At 55.4% G+C, this 14,893-nt stretch overlaps 2 protein-coding genes across 2 annotated transcripts in view; both read left to right on the plus strand.

Moving 5' to 3' along the window:
• The window catches only part of PRSS36 (serine protease 36), a 36,401-nt gene extending 28,299 nt beyond the window's left edge, over window positions 1-8,102 (plus strand). The window contains exons 5-14 of the mRNA XM_049111034.1: window positions 1,808-1,974; window positions 4,270-4,519; window positions 4,618-4,747; window positions 5,082-5,338; window positions 5,423-5,586; window positions 5,885-6,122; window positions 6,254-6,395; window positions 6,632-6,897; window positions 6,975-7,096; window positions 7,573-8,102. Coding sequence (XP_048966991.1) covers window positions 1,808-1,974; window positions 4,270-4,519; window positions 4,618-4,747; window positions 5,082-5,338; window positions 5,423-5,586; window positions 5,885-6,122; window positions 6,254-6,395; window positions 6,632-6,897; window positions 6,975-7,096; window positions 7,573-7,851 — 2,015 coding nt within the window. The 3' untranslated portion in view covers window positions 7,852-8,102. The remainder of the gene's footprint in view (window positions 1-1,807; window positions 1,975-4,269; window positions 4,520-4,617; window positions 4,748-5,081; window positions 5,339-5,422; window positions 5,587-5,884; window positions 6,123-6,253; window positions 6,396-6,631; window positions 6,898-6,974; window positions 7,097-7,572) is intronic.
• Window positions 8,103-10,665: 2,563 nt separating this feature from the next.
• On the plus strand, window positions 10,666-14,864 carry PRSS8 (serine protease 8). Its single transcript, XM_025415934.3, has 5 exons — window positions 10,666-11,038; window positions 12,789-12,951; window positions 13,264-13,535; window positions 13,623-13,789; window positions 13,917-14,864. The coding sequence occupies exons 1-5, from the start codon at window positions 10,954-10,956 to the stop codon at window positions 14,223-14,225; spliced, it is 996 nt and encodes a 331-aa protein (XP_025271719.1). The 5' UTR covers window positions 10,666-10,953; the 3' UTR covers window positions 14,226-14,864.
• The last annotated feature ends 29 nt before the right edge of the window (window positions 14,865-14,893 follow it).

Consider the following 14,893-nt stretch of genomic DNA (forward strand, 5'->3'; position numbering starts at 1 on the left):
AAATAAATAAATCTTAAAAAGAAGAAGAAGAAGAAGAAGAAGAAGAAGAAGAAGAAGAAGAAGAAGAAGAAGAAGAAGGTTTGAGAGGAAATAGAGCACTTTCCCATTCCCTATCATCCCTATTATCCAATGCTACTTTTCCATGTTAACAAGGCCCCCACAATGCATTTACTGTGATCAGACCTGTGCTGTGCAGTGCCCAGGGCTTTAGCAAGGGTGCTTCAGGAGGAGATACCACAGCCTGTGCTTAGAGGGGCCCCATCAGGGCAGGAGATGACCTGAAAGGGTCATTCTGAGGACATAGGAAGTCCATGGGGATGGGCCCAAACCATCCTGACAAAGGGTATCCAGAACAGATTTCTGGGGAGCTGTTGTAAAGAGGACATGAGTTAGCATAACAGGCTAGTGTGGGGAGATGGAGGCCACTCTGGGGACTCACATGAGACATGACAGATGGAGAAGGGCCAGCTTGCCAGGCTGGAATGGAAGAGGCATAGGCAACAGAGGTCACAAAAGTTGCTAGGGCTGGACTATGAAAGCCCTAAGGTCAAACCAAGGGCCAGAGTACTCCACCAGCTCCCAGGATCCCTAGGACAATCCCCAAACTTGCCTGGATAGCCCTCAAGTACAGCCTCACCATCACCTGACCTCTCAGGATTCTGGGTGGGGAGGCAACGAGCTCTGTCCACACCCTCCACCACACGTTCCTGGATTCTGAGACGTTGTTTCCATCAAAGGCAGGTTTAAAAAAAAAAAAAAAAAGGCAGGTTTACCTCAGGAAAGGGGTAGGCCTCGGATGTAGACAGTAGGATCCATTGATTGTTCTTGATAAGATCAGAGCTGAGCTTTAAACACATTCCTCTGTCATGGGGCACCTGGTGGCTCAGTTGGATAAGTATCTGACTCTTGATCTCAGCTCAGGTCTTGAGCCCAGTGTCGTGGGTTTAAGCCCCAAGTTGGGCTCCATGCTGGGTGTGCAACCTACCTAAAATTTTTTTTTTAAAGATTCTACCCATTTATTCATGATAGACACAGAGAGAGAGGGGCAGAGACAGAGGCAGAGGGAGAAGCAGGCTCCATGCTGGGAGCCTGACGCGGGACTCGATCCCAGGACTCCAGGATCACGCCCTGGGCCAAAGGCAGGCGCTAAACCGCTGAGCCACCCAGGGATCCCCCCTACCTAAAATTTTTTAAAAATTAAAAATTAAAAAAAAAGAACATTTCTCTGTCAGCAACAACTGAAGGGTGAGTGAGGAATGGACCAGTGAGGAACCTGGGCCAATCATCCAGACCCAAAGTTGTGCTTTCTAAACCAGGACAATTGCAGTGAAAATTGCAAGAAGTCACAATGAGAGGTTTTCAGGATTTGGGAACTGATTGGAGAGGGGAAGCTGAGTCAGGGGTCAAAGCTGACACCCAGACTCCATGCTCTGTAACTTGGTACAGGGCCATGCTAGTCTTTATGGCACCTTTATTGAAAAGGGTACCCTCTCAAGATTGGCACAACCCATATCGGGGCACAGAGCTCAGTGATTTTAGCCCCACATGCATCATTTATTGTCTGGATACCTTTCTCCACTGCACTACCATCCATGGAAGCTCTCACCAGGTGCTTGATGGGGCCACTCCTGAGATGAGGGTGTAAGAAGAAGTTCTCTAATAACTGGTTTTGAATTCAGCAGGTGAGGGTGTCCTGGGGCGTCTAGATAGAGATGCCCAGGAGGCACCTGGAGGACATAGAGCTGAGCTAGGGAACAGAGGACTTCATATCTGCCTCACAGCCTTTGCTCTCTGGTTCTGCCTGCAGACCCCCTGCCTCTCCCATGGGTGCTACAAGAAGTGGAGCTCAGGCTGCTGGGAGAGGCTGCCTGTCAGTGTCTCTATAGCCGGCCTGGCCCCTTCAACCTCACTTTCCAGCTATTGCCAGGGATGCTGTGTGCTGGCTACCCGGAGGGCCGCAGGGACACTTGCCAGGTATGGAGGGGGGAGGCCTGCATCTGCCCAGCAGGGCCAGGCAAAACCCTGATAGGAATCATGGGGAATAGACAAATCTCATCTCTCTCTCTGCAAAAAGAGGGCAAGATTGTTAATGATTGCTAAAGAGGATTGATGAGAAGATTATAAATGGACAGAACTTGGAACTTGACAAGAGGGTACTGTTACTTATGGCAGTTCACCGTGCAGAGGTTACGTGTCAGACTCTAGAGTGAGTCAGCCTGGTTAGAAGTCCAGCACCACCACTTATTAGTTCTGTGACCTTGGCTGAGTTATTTAACTTCTGGATGTCCAGACTTTCTCACCTGGCAGATGGAGATGATAGCATTATTGACCTCATAGGGTAATTATGATGATCACATGAATTTATAGATATAAAAACACTTAGGACAGTGTTTGGTTTTTAATAAGAGCTTAAACAAGTATTATTATTATTATTATTATTATTATTATTATTCCACATCCCAGTCCACAATACAGCACCTGTTACTTAGTAAATATTCAACACATAGTTATTTTTTTTTAAAAATGAGTTTATCTGGGGTGCCTGACTGGTTCAGTCCATAGAATGTATGACTCTATTTTGTTTTGTTTTTTTAAAGATTTTTATTTATTTATCCATGAAAGACACAGAGAAAGAGGCAGAAACATAGGCAGAGGGAGAAGCAGGCTCCCTGCGGGGAGCCTGATGCAGGACCCAATCCCAGGACCCCAGGATCATGATCTGATCCAAAGGCAGATGCTCCACCACTAAGCCACCCAGGTGCCCCAAGTGTACAACTCTTGATCTCAAGGTAGTGAGTTCAAGCCCCATGTTGGGTGCAGAAATTATTTAAAAATAAAATTTAAAAAAGAAGGATTAATCCTTTATAAAAGAGAATTTCCCAGATATCTTGCCGAAAGCGAACACATACTATATTTTAACTATTTTCCCCAGAAACTTTCCTCCAATGGCACACATTTTTTTGTGTGATTAATTGATTTGAGGGCAGCCCCCGTGGCACAGCGGTTTGGCACCGCCTGCAGCCCCAGGTATGACCCTGGAGACTGGGGATCGAGTGCCACGTCGGGCTCCCTGAATGGAGCCTGCTTCTCCCTCTGCCTTCTGCCTGTGTCTCTGTCTCTGTCTCTGTCTCTCTCTCTCTCTCTCTGTCTGTCTCTCATGAATAAATAAAAGCTTAAAAAAAAAGATTGATTTGAGAGAGAGAGTACAAGTGGGGGGAGGAAGAGGGACAAGCAGACTCTGCACTTGATCCCACCATCCTGAGATAATGACCTGAGCTAAAATCAAGAGTCAGATGCTTTGGGGTGTCTGGATGACTAAGATGGTTGAGTGTCCAACTCCTGGTTTGGGCTCAGGTCATGATCTCCTGCTGGGAGATCTCTGGCATCTGGGCTCCCTGCTCAGCTGGCGAGTCTGCTTCTCCCTCTCCCTCTGCCCTTCCCCCCAACTCATGTGCTCTCTCTCTCTCTCAAATAAATAAAATCTTCAAGTAAATAAATAAATAACTCTTTTAAAATATTATCTAAAAAAAAAAGTCAGATACTTAACTGAGTCACCCAGGCACCCCCAATGGCACACATTTTTGAGGATGCTCAAGCATGCATGGTGGCAATGGATTCAAGCTAGATAGCCTTCCTTCCAGGTTCCCCCCAGTTATAAGGTTCCAGGACCCATGGACATAATCCCCTGCCTCCTTATTTATTTGTTTGTTTGTTTGTTTGTTTGTTTGTTTGTTTTTGAGAGACACACAGAGAGAGGCAGAGACGTAGGCAGAGAGAGAGAAGCAGGCCCCACTCGATCCAGGATCATGCCCTGAGCGGAAGGCAGACGCTCAACTGCTGAGCCACCCAAGCGTCCCCGCTTGCTGCTTTCTAACAGCTTATTTCTAACAGCCTCTTCCTCCTGACTTGTGGCATCTCTGATTTGCTTCAACAAGTGGTTGCACTTAGAAATCCAGAACGGGATTTGAGGCATTTATTGAACAAGAATCATTTGGCTCTGAATGGGCCCTGCAGGTCTCTCTAGCATGGTCTTGAATGCATTAGCTTGGTGCCCTTGACTTTGGCTGCTCATCAGCCTTTCTGCCTTACAAGGCTTTCTTCTGCTTAGAGTTGTAGGGAATGCAGAGGACAAAGCTCAGACAGGGCATATTTCTAGAAGGTGGCTCTTTGTTGGGCAACAAGAAGAGGTCTAGAACCTTTGTGAGGTGACCCAGTGTAAGCTGCTGGGTCCCTGGGCTGATCCCTTGACACTGAATTATCTATCCTCAGGGAGACTCTGGGGGCCCCCTGGTCTGTGAGGAAGATGGCCGATGGTTCCAGGCAGGAGTCACCAGCTTTGGCTTTGGCTGTGGACGGAGGAACCGCCCCGGAATCTTCACCGCTGTGGCTCCTTATGAGGCATGGATACGGGAACAGGTGATTGGCTCAGAGCCTGGGCCTGCCTTTCCCACCCAGTCCTGGGAGCCCCAGTCAGGTGCCTGGGAGCCCACGGATCAGAACTGCAGCATTGCTCTGCCAGGTGAGGGAGCAGGACCCCTAGATGGCAGCTGGACATGGGAGATTTGAGTTGGGGTAGGGGTCTGGGAGGCCCCCTGACCCAGGCCTCTCACCCCTCAGAGTGCGGGAAGGCCCCAAGGCCAGGGGCCTGGCCCTGGGAGGCCCAGGTGATGGTGCCAGGATCCAGACCCTGCCATGGGGCGTTGGTGTCTGAAAGCTGGGTCTTGGCACCTGCCAGCTGCTTTCTGGAGTGAGTGAAAACCCAGTCTCAGACAAATTCTTGCCTCTCCTCCCCCGACCTGAGACACTATTTACCTGTCCTCAGCCCTTCCCCTGTGTAGGGTAGGAGTAGGGGTGGAGGGGCACATCTATCTGGAGTGTGGGGTCTCACTGGCAGGTGTAGGATCCAGCTCGCAAAGTAGGATCCTAGTCTAGCTGGGGCGGGTAGGGGGTAGTATGAGTTTGATCCGGGATGCCACGAGTCCAAGCCAGATGTGTGTGTGTGTGTGTGTGTGTGTGTGTGTGTGGTTTTGAGCTGAGTGTGCAGGATCCGGCCCCCGGCCCCAGTTTCCCCCATCCCGCAGCCCCATCAACTCAGATGGCCCGCCCCGCGACCTGGACACCTGGCGCGTGCTGCTGCCCTCGCGTCCGCGCGCAGAGCTGGTGGCGCGCCTCGTGCCGCACGACAACGCCTCGTGGGACGACGCCTCGGACCTGGCGCTGCTGCAGCTGCGAGCGCCGGTGAACCTGAGCACGGCCCCACGGCCAGTGTGCCTCCCTCACCCAGAACACTACTTCCTGCCCGGCAGCCGCTGCCGCCTGGCTCGCTGGGGCCGCGGGGGTGAGCAGGGGGCGGTGCCGGGCTGGACGGAGGCGGCGGGACTCACTCCTAAGCCGCGCTGGCGCGCTCTCTTCTCGGTTCCAGAACCTGCGCCCGGCCCCAACGCACAGCTCGAGGCCGAGCTGCTGGGCGGCTGGTGGTGTCACTGCCTGTACGGCCGCCAGGGGGCGTCCGTGCCGCCGCCGGGAGACCCGCCGCGCGCGCTCTGCCCCGCGTACCAGGAGGAGGAGGAGGCGGGCGGCTGCTGGGTGCGCGGCGGGTGCGCGGCGGGGGCGGGGCGCCCGGGCCCTGAAGGCCGCCTGGAGCACTTCGGGGCGGGGCCTGAGATGGGCCCTGGGCGACGTCTGGCCCCGCTACACCTAGGTTCACAGAGAATCCTAAAGCGAGGGCTGACTTCTTGTGCAGACTAGTATTGGCGAGTGGCGTGGAGGAGGTGGGGCTTGTCATGTCTGAGTGGGAGAGAGAGAGGAGGGAGAGAGGGAGGTGCAGGAAAGCCCCAGGACCTTGGAGAGCCTCTCACTGGCGCGCACACACTCCTGATTGCAGAACTACTCTCATCGGAGCCTCCTGTGCCAAGAGGAGGGGACTTGGTTCCTGGCTGGAATCAGCGACTTTTCCAGTGGCTGCCTGCGTCCCAGAGTCTTCCACCCCCTGCAGACCCATGGCCCGTGGATCAGCCACGTGACTCGCGGAGCCTACCTAGAAGACCAGCTGACCTGGGACTGGGGCTCTGAGGGGGAGGAGACTGACACACAGACTTGTCCCCCGCACACAGAACATGGTGGTGAGGGCTCAAGGCTTAATGTCTCCTGAGGCTTTGGGGCTTAGGGGCTCCTACATGAGCTAAGACCCGTGGTTAGGTCTTCATGGGTCAGCTGCGAAGCCCCCGTTTAAGTGGTCACCTCCTCTCCCTAGCCTGTGGCCTGCGACCAGAGCCCGCTGTGGTGGGGGTCCTGTGGCCCTGGTTGGCAGAAGTGCACGTGGCTGGAGATCGAGTCTGCACTGGGATCCTGGTGGCCCCAGGCTGGGTTCTGGCAGCCACTCACTGTGTCCTCAGGTGGGTCTCACCCATCTCTTGGACAAGAAGGAAAAATGGAGAGATGGGCCTAAGGGCTCTTAACAATAGTGGGACTCTCCATTTGGGGCTCTTACGGTGCAGGGGAGTGCCTCAAGTGTTTTGAGGTAGAAGAGATCTGGCAGGAGGAATACTCAATGGAACGACCCATTCTGCACTGGGAAGGACTTTACGGCCACTGGGAGAGCAGGGGATGACTTTGAGCTTTGTTCCAACAGGCCAGGCTCCACGACAGTGCCTTATATCGAAGTGTACCTGGGCCGGGCGGGGGCCAGCCCCCTCCCACAGGGCCACCAGGTATCCCGGGTGGTCACCAGCATCCGCCTGCCCCGGCACCTGGGACTTCGGCCCCCTTTGGCCCTCCTGGAGCTGAACTCCAGGGTGGAACCCTCCCCATCAGCCCTGCCCATCTGCCTTCACCCAGGGGGTATCCCCCTGGGGGCCAGCTGTTGGGTGCTGGGCTGGAAGGACCCCCGGGACCGAGGTGAGAGCCCAGGGTCCTAGGGGTGAGGAGTGACTGAAGGCCAGAAGCCCTGCGACAACCCTCTCTCCTCTCTCTAGTCCCCGTGGCTGCAGCTGTCTCTATCTTGATGCCACGACTCTGTCACTGTCTCTATCAGGGCATCCTGCCCCCTGGGACTCTCTGTGTTCTGTATTCGGAGGGTCAGGAGGACAGATGTGAGGTAAAGGGGCCTGGGCATCCCCATCCGTGGGAGAGGGGAACCAGGCAGCACTGGGCAGCCCAGCAGGACCCTAGAGAGTGAGCTGGGTTGGAATTCCTTTTTTTTTTTTTTTTTAAGATTTTACTTATTTATTCATGAGAGACACAGAGAGGCAGAGACATGGGCAGAGGGAGAAGCAGGCCTCCTGCGGGGAGCCTGATGTGGGGATCATGGGATCATGCTGCGATTGTGACCTGAGCCAAAGGCAGACAGACGTTCAACCACTGAGCCACCCAGGCGCCCTTGGGTTGGAATTCTTGAGTGCTGGGCCCCAAATAGGAAGAAGCAGTGCTTCCCATCTGGACTGTAGAGAGAGACCAGGGGCCCGGATGCCTGAGGATAGGGACAAGCAGCGCTCTGTGGCTGGACTCTAAGAAGAGATAGAGGAGCAGGAGGAAGGGTAAGAGACCCTTTGGGGCTTGGCTCTGATACTGCAGGTGACCTCAGCACCTCCGCTCCTGTGCCAGACGGAGGGAGGCTCCTGGGTGCTCATGGGCATGGCTGTTCGAGGGAGCCGGGAGCTGTTCGCTGCCATTGGCCCTGAAGAGGCCTGGATCTCCCAGATGGTGGAGGAAGCCCATTTCCTGCCTCCCAATGGCTACCCCCACTGGCCCCCTGAAGGCAGCAACCTCTGCCCCCCTGAAATGGCCAGGGCCTCAGGCTCCCCTCGGGTTGCCCTCTTCCTGCTGCTCCTGACCCCCCTGATCCAGGGCTGAGGGGGCCTGGGTCCGAGAGCCACCCCTCCTTCTCCTCCCCCCACTCCCTCCAGCCTTCCACTTCCCACCCAGTACAGCTGGAATGTGGCCCAACCGGCTTTGTTCCCTCACCCGCCACTGGCACCGAACCTCCAGGCCGCCCCACCCACCTGGACTGCAGCGGCTCTGGCTCTGGGTAATTGGGCCTCCCCAGCTATTTTGGGCTCCGGAATCCTTGGGGGCACCGGGAAGCGGACAATAAAGGTGTAAACACAGACACATGGCCTTATGTCATTGCTGGGGGCAGGCCAAGGGGCTGGGGGAAGCCCACAGGGTAGGGCCCATCCCTGCTGGGGCTCTGTGAGTCAGGCTTTGGGCTCCCAGGAAATGTGTCCCTGATAACGTGGCAGCTGTCCTTCATTCCTGCCCCAGGGCGGGGGAGGTGGGGTGGCAGCTGGGTGTGTGTCACCTCCCCGGTGGAATCAGCATCCCTAGCACCTGCCAGACACCTCAGCCCAGGCTCAGACCCTACTGTCCTTCCCCCAACCCAGAGCAAGGGCTAGGGTGAGGGTTGAAGAAGGGTCCTGGAGTCTGGGAGTCCAGGGGCTACCATATCCTGTATCCACAAACAGATGCCCCCTCATATATACACCCTGTTGAGTGACCCGAGTGTACACCTCCAGTGTCCCCAATACATACATGACACACGCTTAACAGTTCCCCACCTTCACATCCTGCCCAGTGTCCCCAGAGTTTGGGCATCATCATGTGTCCTTGTGTGTGTACATCCCACTACCCCACTCACCATTTTTTTTTTTTAAGATTTTATTTATTTGAGGGATGCCCGGGTAGCTCGGGGGTTGAGTGTCTGCCTTCTAGCTCAGGGCATGATCCTGGAGTCCCAGGATTGAGTCCCGCATCAGGCTCCCTGCGTGGAGCCTGCTTCTCCCTCTGCCTGTGTCTCTGTGCCTCTCTCTATGTGTCTCTCGTGAATAAATAAATTAAAATCTTAAAAAATATATATTTTATTTATTTGAGAGAGAGAGAGCACAGGCGGGGATGGGGTGGTAGGAGTGGCAGAGGGGGGGTAGGAGTGGCAGAGGAAGCGGGAGAAGCAGGCTCCCTACTGAGCAGGGAGCCCTGAACTCCCAAGATCCAAGTCCAAGCCAAAGGCAGACGCTTAACCAACTGAGCCAGCCCCCCTCGCTCCTCAAGTATTAGTGCCCTCCCAGCATGAATACAACCGCATTCCCTGCTTACTCCGAAGTCAGGGGGTCTGGGGTCTGATGGATCAGCCCATGAAGTAGTGCTCTGTGTCCAGGGAACACATATGGGGACATCCCTGGCTGGGGATTAAGAAAGGGTCACAGAAGAGATTATGTCTGAGTACAGAAAAAGAGCAAATGGAGACCCAGGAAGGGGGCAGTGCTTGGGGTGCAAGCCACAGATGAAGGTGGCAGAGGGGTCACCTTTGGGGCCAGAGTCACCATCTCTGGGTGGGGTGGGCAGAGTATATGGGAGAGGAGGGAGGAAGTTCTTGGGAGATAGAGGAGATGGCAGAGGTTCTTTAAGGGCCAGGGTTGTCATTGGCTGCCAGAGCCCCAAGAGGATAGCCCACCTGTACCAGTACCCGGATGCCATCCCCCACAAACATTTAAACACCCACCCTCGGGTAGCCTGGGTGGCTCTGCGGTTTAGCGCCGCCTTCAGTCCAGGGCGTGATCCTGGAGACCCGAGATCGAGTCCCACGTCGGGCTCCCTGCATGGAGCCTGCTTCTCCCTCTGCCTGTGTCTCTACCTCTCTCTCTCTCTCTCTGTGTCTCTCATGAATAAATAAAATCTTTTAAAAATTAAATAAATAAATAAACACCCACCCTCGACCCAAACCCACCACAGTGTCCAATGTCATCCCCTCCTCCCCAGCTTAGACCCCTTCCCACTCCACTCCAGGAGTTCCCTACCCTCTGGGGCCCTAAAATTTTGGCTATGAGGTCCCAGTCTTAGGGAAAGTAGGTGGGGGAGTGGGGCTCTCTTCTGAGGCTTGAAGCCAACATACATGCCCAGGTGCAAACCCGAGGACAAACCTGTCCCCTGGCTGGGCCACTGGGCCTTCCTTCTTCCCCTGAGCCTGTGCCTCCTCCCCGCTGCAACCTCGACCCGGGAACGCTTTCCCGGACCATCCTTCGACTACCTTTGCCACTTCCCATCGCCTCTCGGGCCTCTGTCCTAATAGCACCTTCTCTGGGAGCCCTTCTCAGTGCCGGCCGATGTCAATCTCCTGTGATCAGGCCTCCAGAGCCCCCGTGCCTAGCCTGAAATTATTCTAGAATTCCTGTGTGATGATTTGATTCGAAGCTGTCACCCCTATTTCACTGTGAGCTCAGTGAAGGCAGAGATGGTGTCTGCTTTGTCTCCTGTGCCTGGAACATAGTAGGCACTCAGGAAATATTTGTGAGATGATCAGCATGGCCAGTCACGCTGCACACAGATGATGCTGCAGTCTCTACAGGAGGGCCTGAAAAGACAGGGGTCCTGGGCTCAGAGACCAGGCTGAGGGAGAGCAGGAAGGAGGAGCACAGCGGCCCCAGGACAAGAAAGGCTGGGCCAAGCCCTGGGGGACATAACTGGTCTGGGAGACCTGAAAGACCTGGGCCAGATGCCACTTGGGTCACATTCTAGGGAGCCTAGCTATCAGGGATTTCCAGTCCCGCCTGGAGGGCACACACACATACACACACACACACACACACACACAGAGCCTGGGGATCTGGGAGGACTTAGGACCATGTAATCCAGAAAACCTGGTGGAGCTAAGTGTGGAGGGCGGGGCCAGGGGAGGGGCAGGCAGGTAGGTGCCTTTCTCCAAGGATCCACATTCTGGAAGGTCTCCGCGTAGTTAGGCCGAGTTGCAGACGTGTCCTTACGGCTGTGGAGACCCCAGCGTCTCCCTTTGCGCCTTACCTCTGCCTTCAAATCTGGTCTTGGACATCTCTTCTCCCTTCCCAGCGCGGATTCCAGGATCTCTTCCCTCTGGGCCCAATACCAGGAACTTGCCGTTGAAACCAGCCCTAGGTACCTTCCCTTGGGTGCCTGGTGTCTCCCCGGGGGCCCTGGTCCTGGGCCATGGCCCACAGGGCAGGTCTGGGGCCTGGGTGGCTGGAGGCTGTGGCCATTCTGCTTTTACTTGGATTATTCCGGTCCGGACTTGGTGAGTATGTGCGGTGGTCAGACAGTGTGGGGCTCAAGGGAGGGGTGATATACATAGGCTGGGGTATAACCCTTTTTTGGGCACACCCCTTACCCTGGACTCAAGAACCCCCAGCTTCAGCAACTTAGCTCCGGGCCTCTCCCTCTCCCTTCGGCGTTGGCCTCCCAGGGCGGGGTGGGACAGCCTCTGGAGAAGTGGTAGGTGCTAAGGGATCTGGGAACTTTTTCTCAGGGTCTTTCCTGTTTATCCTTCCCTCTTTCTCTCCCTCCTGGAGCTGAGGGGATGAAGGTGAGGCTTGTGTGGGGGAGGGGGAAGGAAGGGGACGTGGGTTCAGATTCCAATGGAATGTTTCATGAGTGCCTGAGCCTCTCTCTATAGGGCCCTCTTCCTTACCCTTACGGCTTTATGTAAATCCTCCCAGTAGTTCTGTGAGATGGAGGTTACAGCCCTCATTCTATGGAGAAAGAAACTCCGATGCAGAGAAGTGACTTACCCAAGAGTACACAGCCAATAAGAGGCATAGCTGGGATTTTAAACCCTGGTCTGACTCCAAAGGTACATCTTTTCAGGAAAACAAACCAGGGGTTTCCTTCCTTGCAAGGCACACCACTCGACTCTGAGTCCGGTTTTCAGTCCCCACTTCACCGCAAACCACTGGCTGTGTATTCTTGGCCAGTCCCCTCCCCTCAAAAATGAAGTCAGTTATGTTTGTCTCCTGGGGCCCAGGGAGGACTCCTGGAGATAAAGGAAGTGAAAGCCCTCCCGCAGCCTGGCATTGCTGGACCGTCACTAAATAGTAGCTATTGTCATTATTATGAGGAGCGAAGGAGGAGCTTGGCTGGGCAGTTTTCTCTGCTCGGGGGGAGGTGACTTTGTGAAGGGCTGTTGGGTCCTGCTCCAAACAGAGGGGAGGCCTCCGTGGGGTGAGGCCGTCCTGGAAATCAGATGTTCAGTGTGGGAGTCCTGTTGTTTGTTCGACACATATCCACGACTCCATCTGTGTGCCCAGCCCTGTGCTCCAGTCCCTGTCACCAGGGACTTACCCAGATTAGTGCAGATGAAGCAGTCACAGACACCAGCACAATAGCTGTATGATAGGGCAGTTGGGGGTGGGGGGAGCATGGGGGCTCTGGGCGTTCCTGCCATTGTCCAACCAGCCAGCAGGGTCAGGGCAGGTTAAGGAGAGGCTGGCATTTGAATCACCTCCATAGGCAAATAGGTTTGCTGAGCGGAGTAGGATGAGGAAAGAGGGATGGAGGATGCTTGGCAGAGTGGCCTGGCTGAGCAGAGGTCTAGAGGCAAACAAGTGTGTGGCCCTGTGTGTGTGACAGGAAGTGTCTGGAGGGATGGCTGGAGCAGATGGTCCTGTCATGGAAGGTCTGGAATGTATGTTAAGGACCATGTGGAGCCCGGAAAGGATTTAAGCTGAGGTGTGACCTGATCAGATTTGTGGCTTATAAAGATCTTTTGATGTGTAAGGAGTGGACTGAGTGGAAGGCACTCAGTGGCCTGAGTGGAGGGCCTGAAAGAAAGGAAGCTGGAAGAAACCCAAGTTAGGTAATGAGCTCGGTAGGGGGGGCAGAACTAACCATGCCCGCTGAGCAGTGGGATGAGGACAAACCGGTGGCTGGCTCCTGGGAACTCACTTCCCAGACTCCAAACCAGATTGTTAGCAAGTAGCAGGCCTGAGGCCCCAGGAGGTACAGGGGCCCCAAGAGGACCTGACCTCCTGACCTTCCTCCCTGGACAGCCTTCTGCGGTGTGGCCTCCCAAGCACGAATCACAGGCGGCAGCGGTGCAGCCGCTGGCCAGTGGCCCTGGCAGGTCAGCATCACCTATGATGGCGTCCACGTGTGCGGCGGTTCTCTTGTTTCTGAGCAGTGGGTGCTCTCAGCTGCTCACTGCTTCCCAAGGTACCAGCTGGGTGGTGGGCGAGGGGCATGGGGTGGGGAGTCAAAAGTGGGCTGAGGTCCAAGTTAGGGATCAGTCTAGGCCAGAGGTTGGGGTCCTTGGGTGGGATCTAGGGATATCAATGATTCAGTCTGAAAGGATCAGTGAGGAGTGAAGGCCAGAGGTCACAGGTCACAGGATAAAACTGTGGTCTGTGACCTGAAAGGCCATTTGCCTGGGACCAGACAGACTGGGGTTGGGTGGAACAGGGCAATGCAGGATTAGGGAAGTGGGAGAGGTCTCCTGGGTCCCAGCCTTGGCCCCTCTACCTGCAGGGAGCACCTGAAGGAAGACTATGAGGTAAAGCTGGGTGCCCACCAGCTGGACTCCTATACCCCTGAGGCCGAGGTCCGCACCGTGGCACAGGTCATTTCCCACACCAGCTACCAGCAGGAGGGCTCCCAGGGTGACATCGCACTCCTCCAACTCAGTAGCCCGGTCACCTTCTCCCGCTACATCAGGCCCATCTGCCTCCCTGCAGCCAACGCTTCGTTCCCCAATGGTCTCCAATGTACCGTCACCGGATGGGGCCACGTGGCGCCCTCAGGTGAGGTGGGCACTGATGTCCAGAGCCATGGGGGTGGTGCCTAACTCAGGGCAGAAGGCCCCAGGCAAGCATCTTTTGCTCCTCCAGTGAGCCTCCTGGCACCCCGGCAACTACAGCAACTCGAGGTACCGCTGATCAGCCGCGAGACCTGTAACTGCCTGTACAACATCAACGCTAAGCCTGAGGAGCCCCACTTTATCCAGCAGGACATGGTGTGTGCTGGCTATGTGAGAGGGGGCAAGGATGCCTGCCAGGTAAATGCAGGGGGGTCCAGTGAGACAAGTGCGTCTTGGGGGGAGATGAGGGCCTAATGGGGCTGGTGTGGCTGACTAGAGGCCTGGGGCCTCATCCTGATAGTTACTGTACGGCTCTTCTCTTCAGGGTGACTCTGGGGGCCCGCTCTCTTGCCCTGTGGCGGGCCTGTGGTACCTGGCAGGCATTGTGAGCTGGGGCGATGCTTGTGGGGCCCCCAACAGGCCTGGCGTGTACACTCTGACCTCCAGCTATGCCTCCTGGATTCACCATCAAGTGACAGAGCTCCAGCCTCGTGTGGTGCCCCAAATCCAGGAGTCCCAGCCCGATGGCAATCTCTGTGTCTACCATCAGGCCTTCAGCTCTGCCCCAGCCCAGAACTTATTGGGGCTCATCCTTCTGCTGCCACTAGGCCTGACCCTCAGCCTCCTCTGCTAAGCTAGTCATCTAAGGAGCTGACCCTGCTTCCAGGACTTCCACACTGCACCCAAGGACAGATGCCTGCCTTGGGAATGGACCTGGCCCTTCCCTGACATCTTTTGGGCCTAGGGACCGGCTTGATTCACTCCTTCCTCCCAGGACCTGTGGGAGTACATCCTGACCTTTGAGCCCCCTCTTCTGGGTTGGTTCTTTGGGACTACAATCCACAGTCGGGAGGCTCACTACCTGTGGCATTGGCTAGAACCTCTGGCCGCCTCCACCTGCTGTCCACAAGCCTGCCGGTTGGGATTCTATGGAGCCCCTGAGGACCCTTAACTATGAAAATGAGCCCTGGCTCCCTGCTGTTTCCAGAAGACTAGGCTAATTGCTGCTGAAAGGCTGGCCCCAGCGCCCCACCAGTCCTGCCTGATAAGCCCCATCACTTCACCCTCTTCCTATCTTCTGAACTGGGGCTGCCTCTGGGCAGCAAGTTTGCAAGCAGAGAAAAGGCCCCAATCTTGCCCCATCGGCTGCCATGCTCTTGAACCTCGATTCCTAGACTCCGGAGGACTGAGCCCCCACCGGAACTGGGCTTGGGCTTGGATCTGGGGTGAGGGCTAGAAGGAACAAGCAGGAGTAAAATGTTTTCGAGCACAACTGCTGTGTGTGTGACCCTCCACGAAGAA

The sequence above is a fragment of the Canis lupus genome, chromosome 6, assembly GCF_003254725.2.
Source record: "Canis lupus dingo isolate Sandy chromosome 6, ASM325472v2, whole genome shotgun sequence".
Taxonomy (NCBI): Eukaryota; Metazoa; Chordata; class Mammalia; order Carnivora; family Canidae; genus Canis; species Canis lupus.

Excerpts from the sequence above, each read along its gene's own strand:
- PRSS8 (XM_025415934.3), top strand. The coding sequence starts at position 10,954 with ATGGCCCACAGGGCAGGTCTGGGGCCTGGGTGGCTGGAGGCTGTGGCC. Across the intron at positions 12,952-13,263 it reads GCTGCTCACTGCTTCCCAAG|GGAGCACCTGAAGGAAGACT; the intron begins GTACCAGCTGGG and ends CTCTACCTGCAG. Across the intron at positions 13,536-13,622 it reads GGGCCACGTGGCGCCCTCAG|TGAGCCTCCTGGCACCCCGG; the intron begins GTGAGGTGGGCA and ends TTGCTCCTCCAG.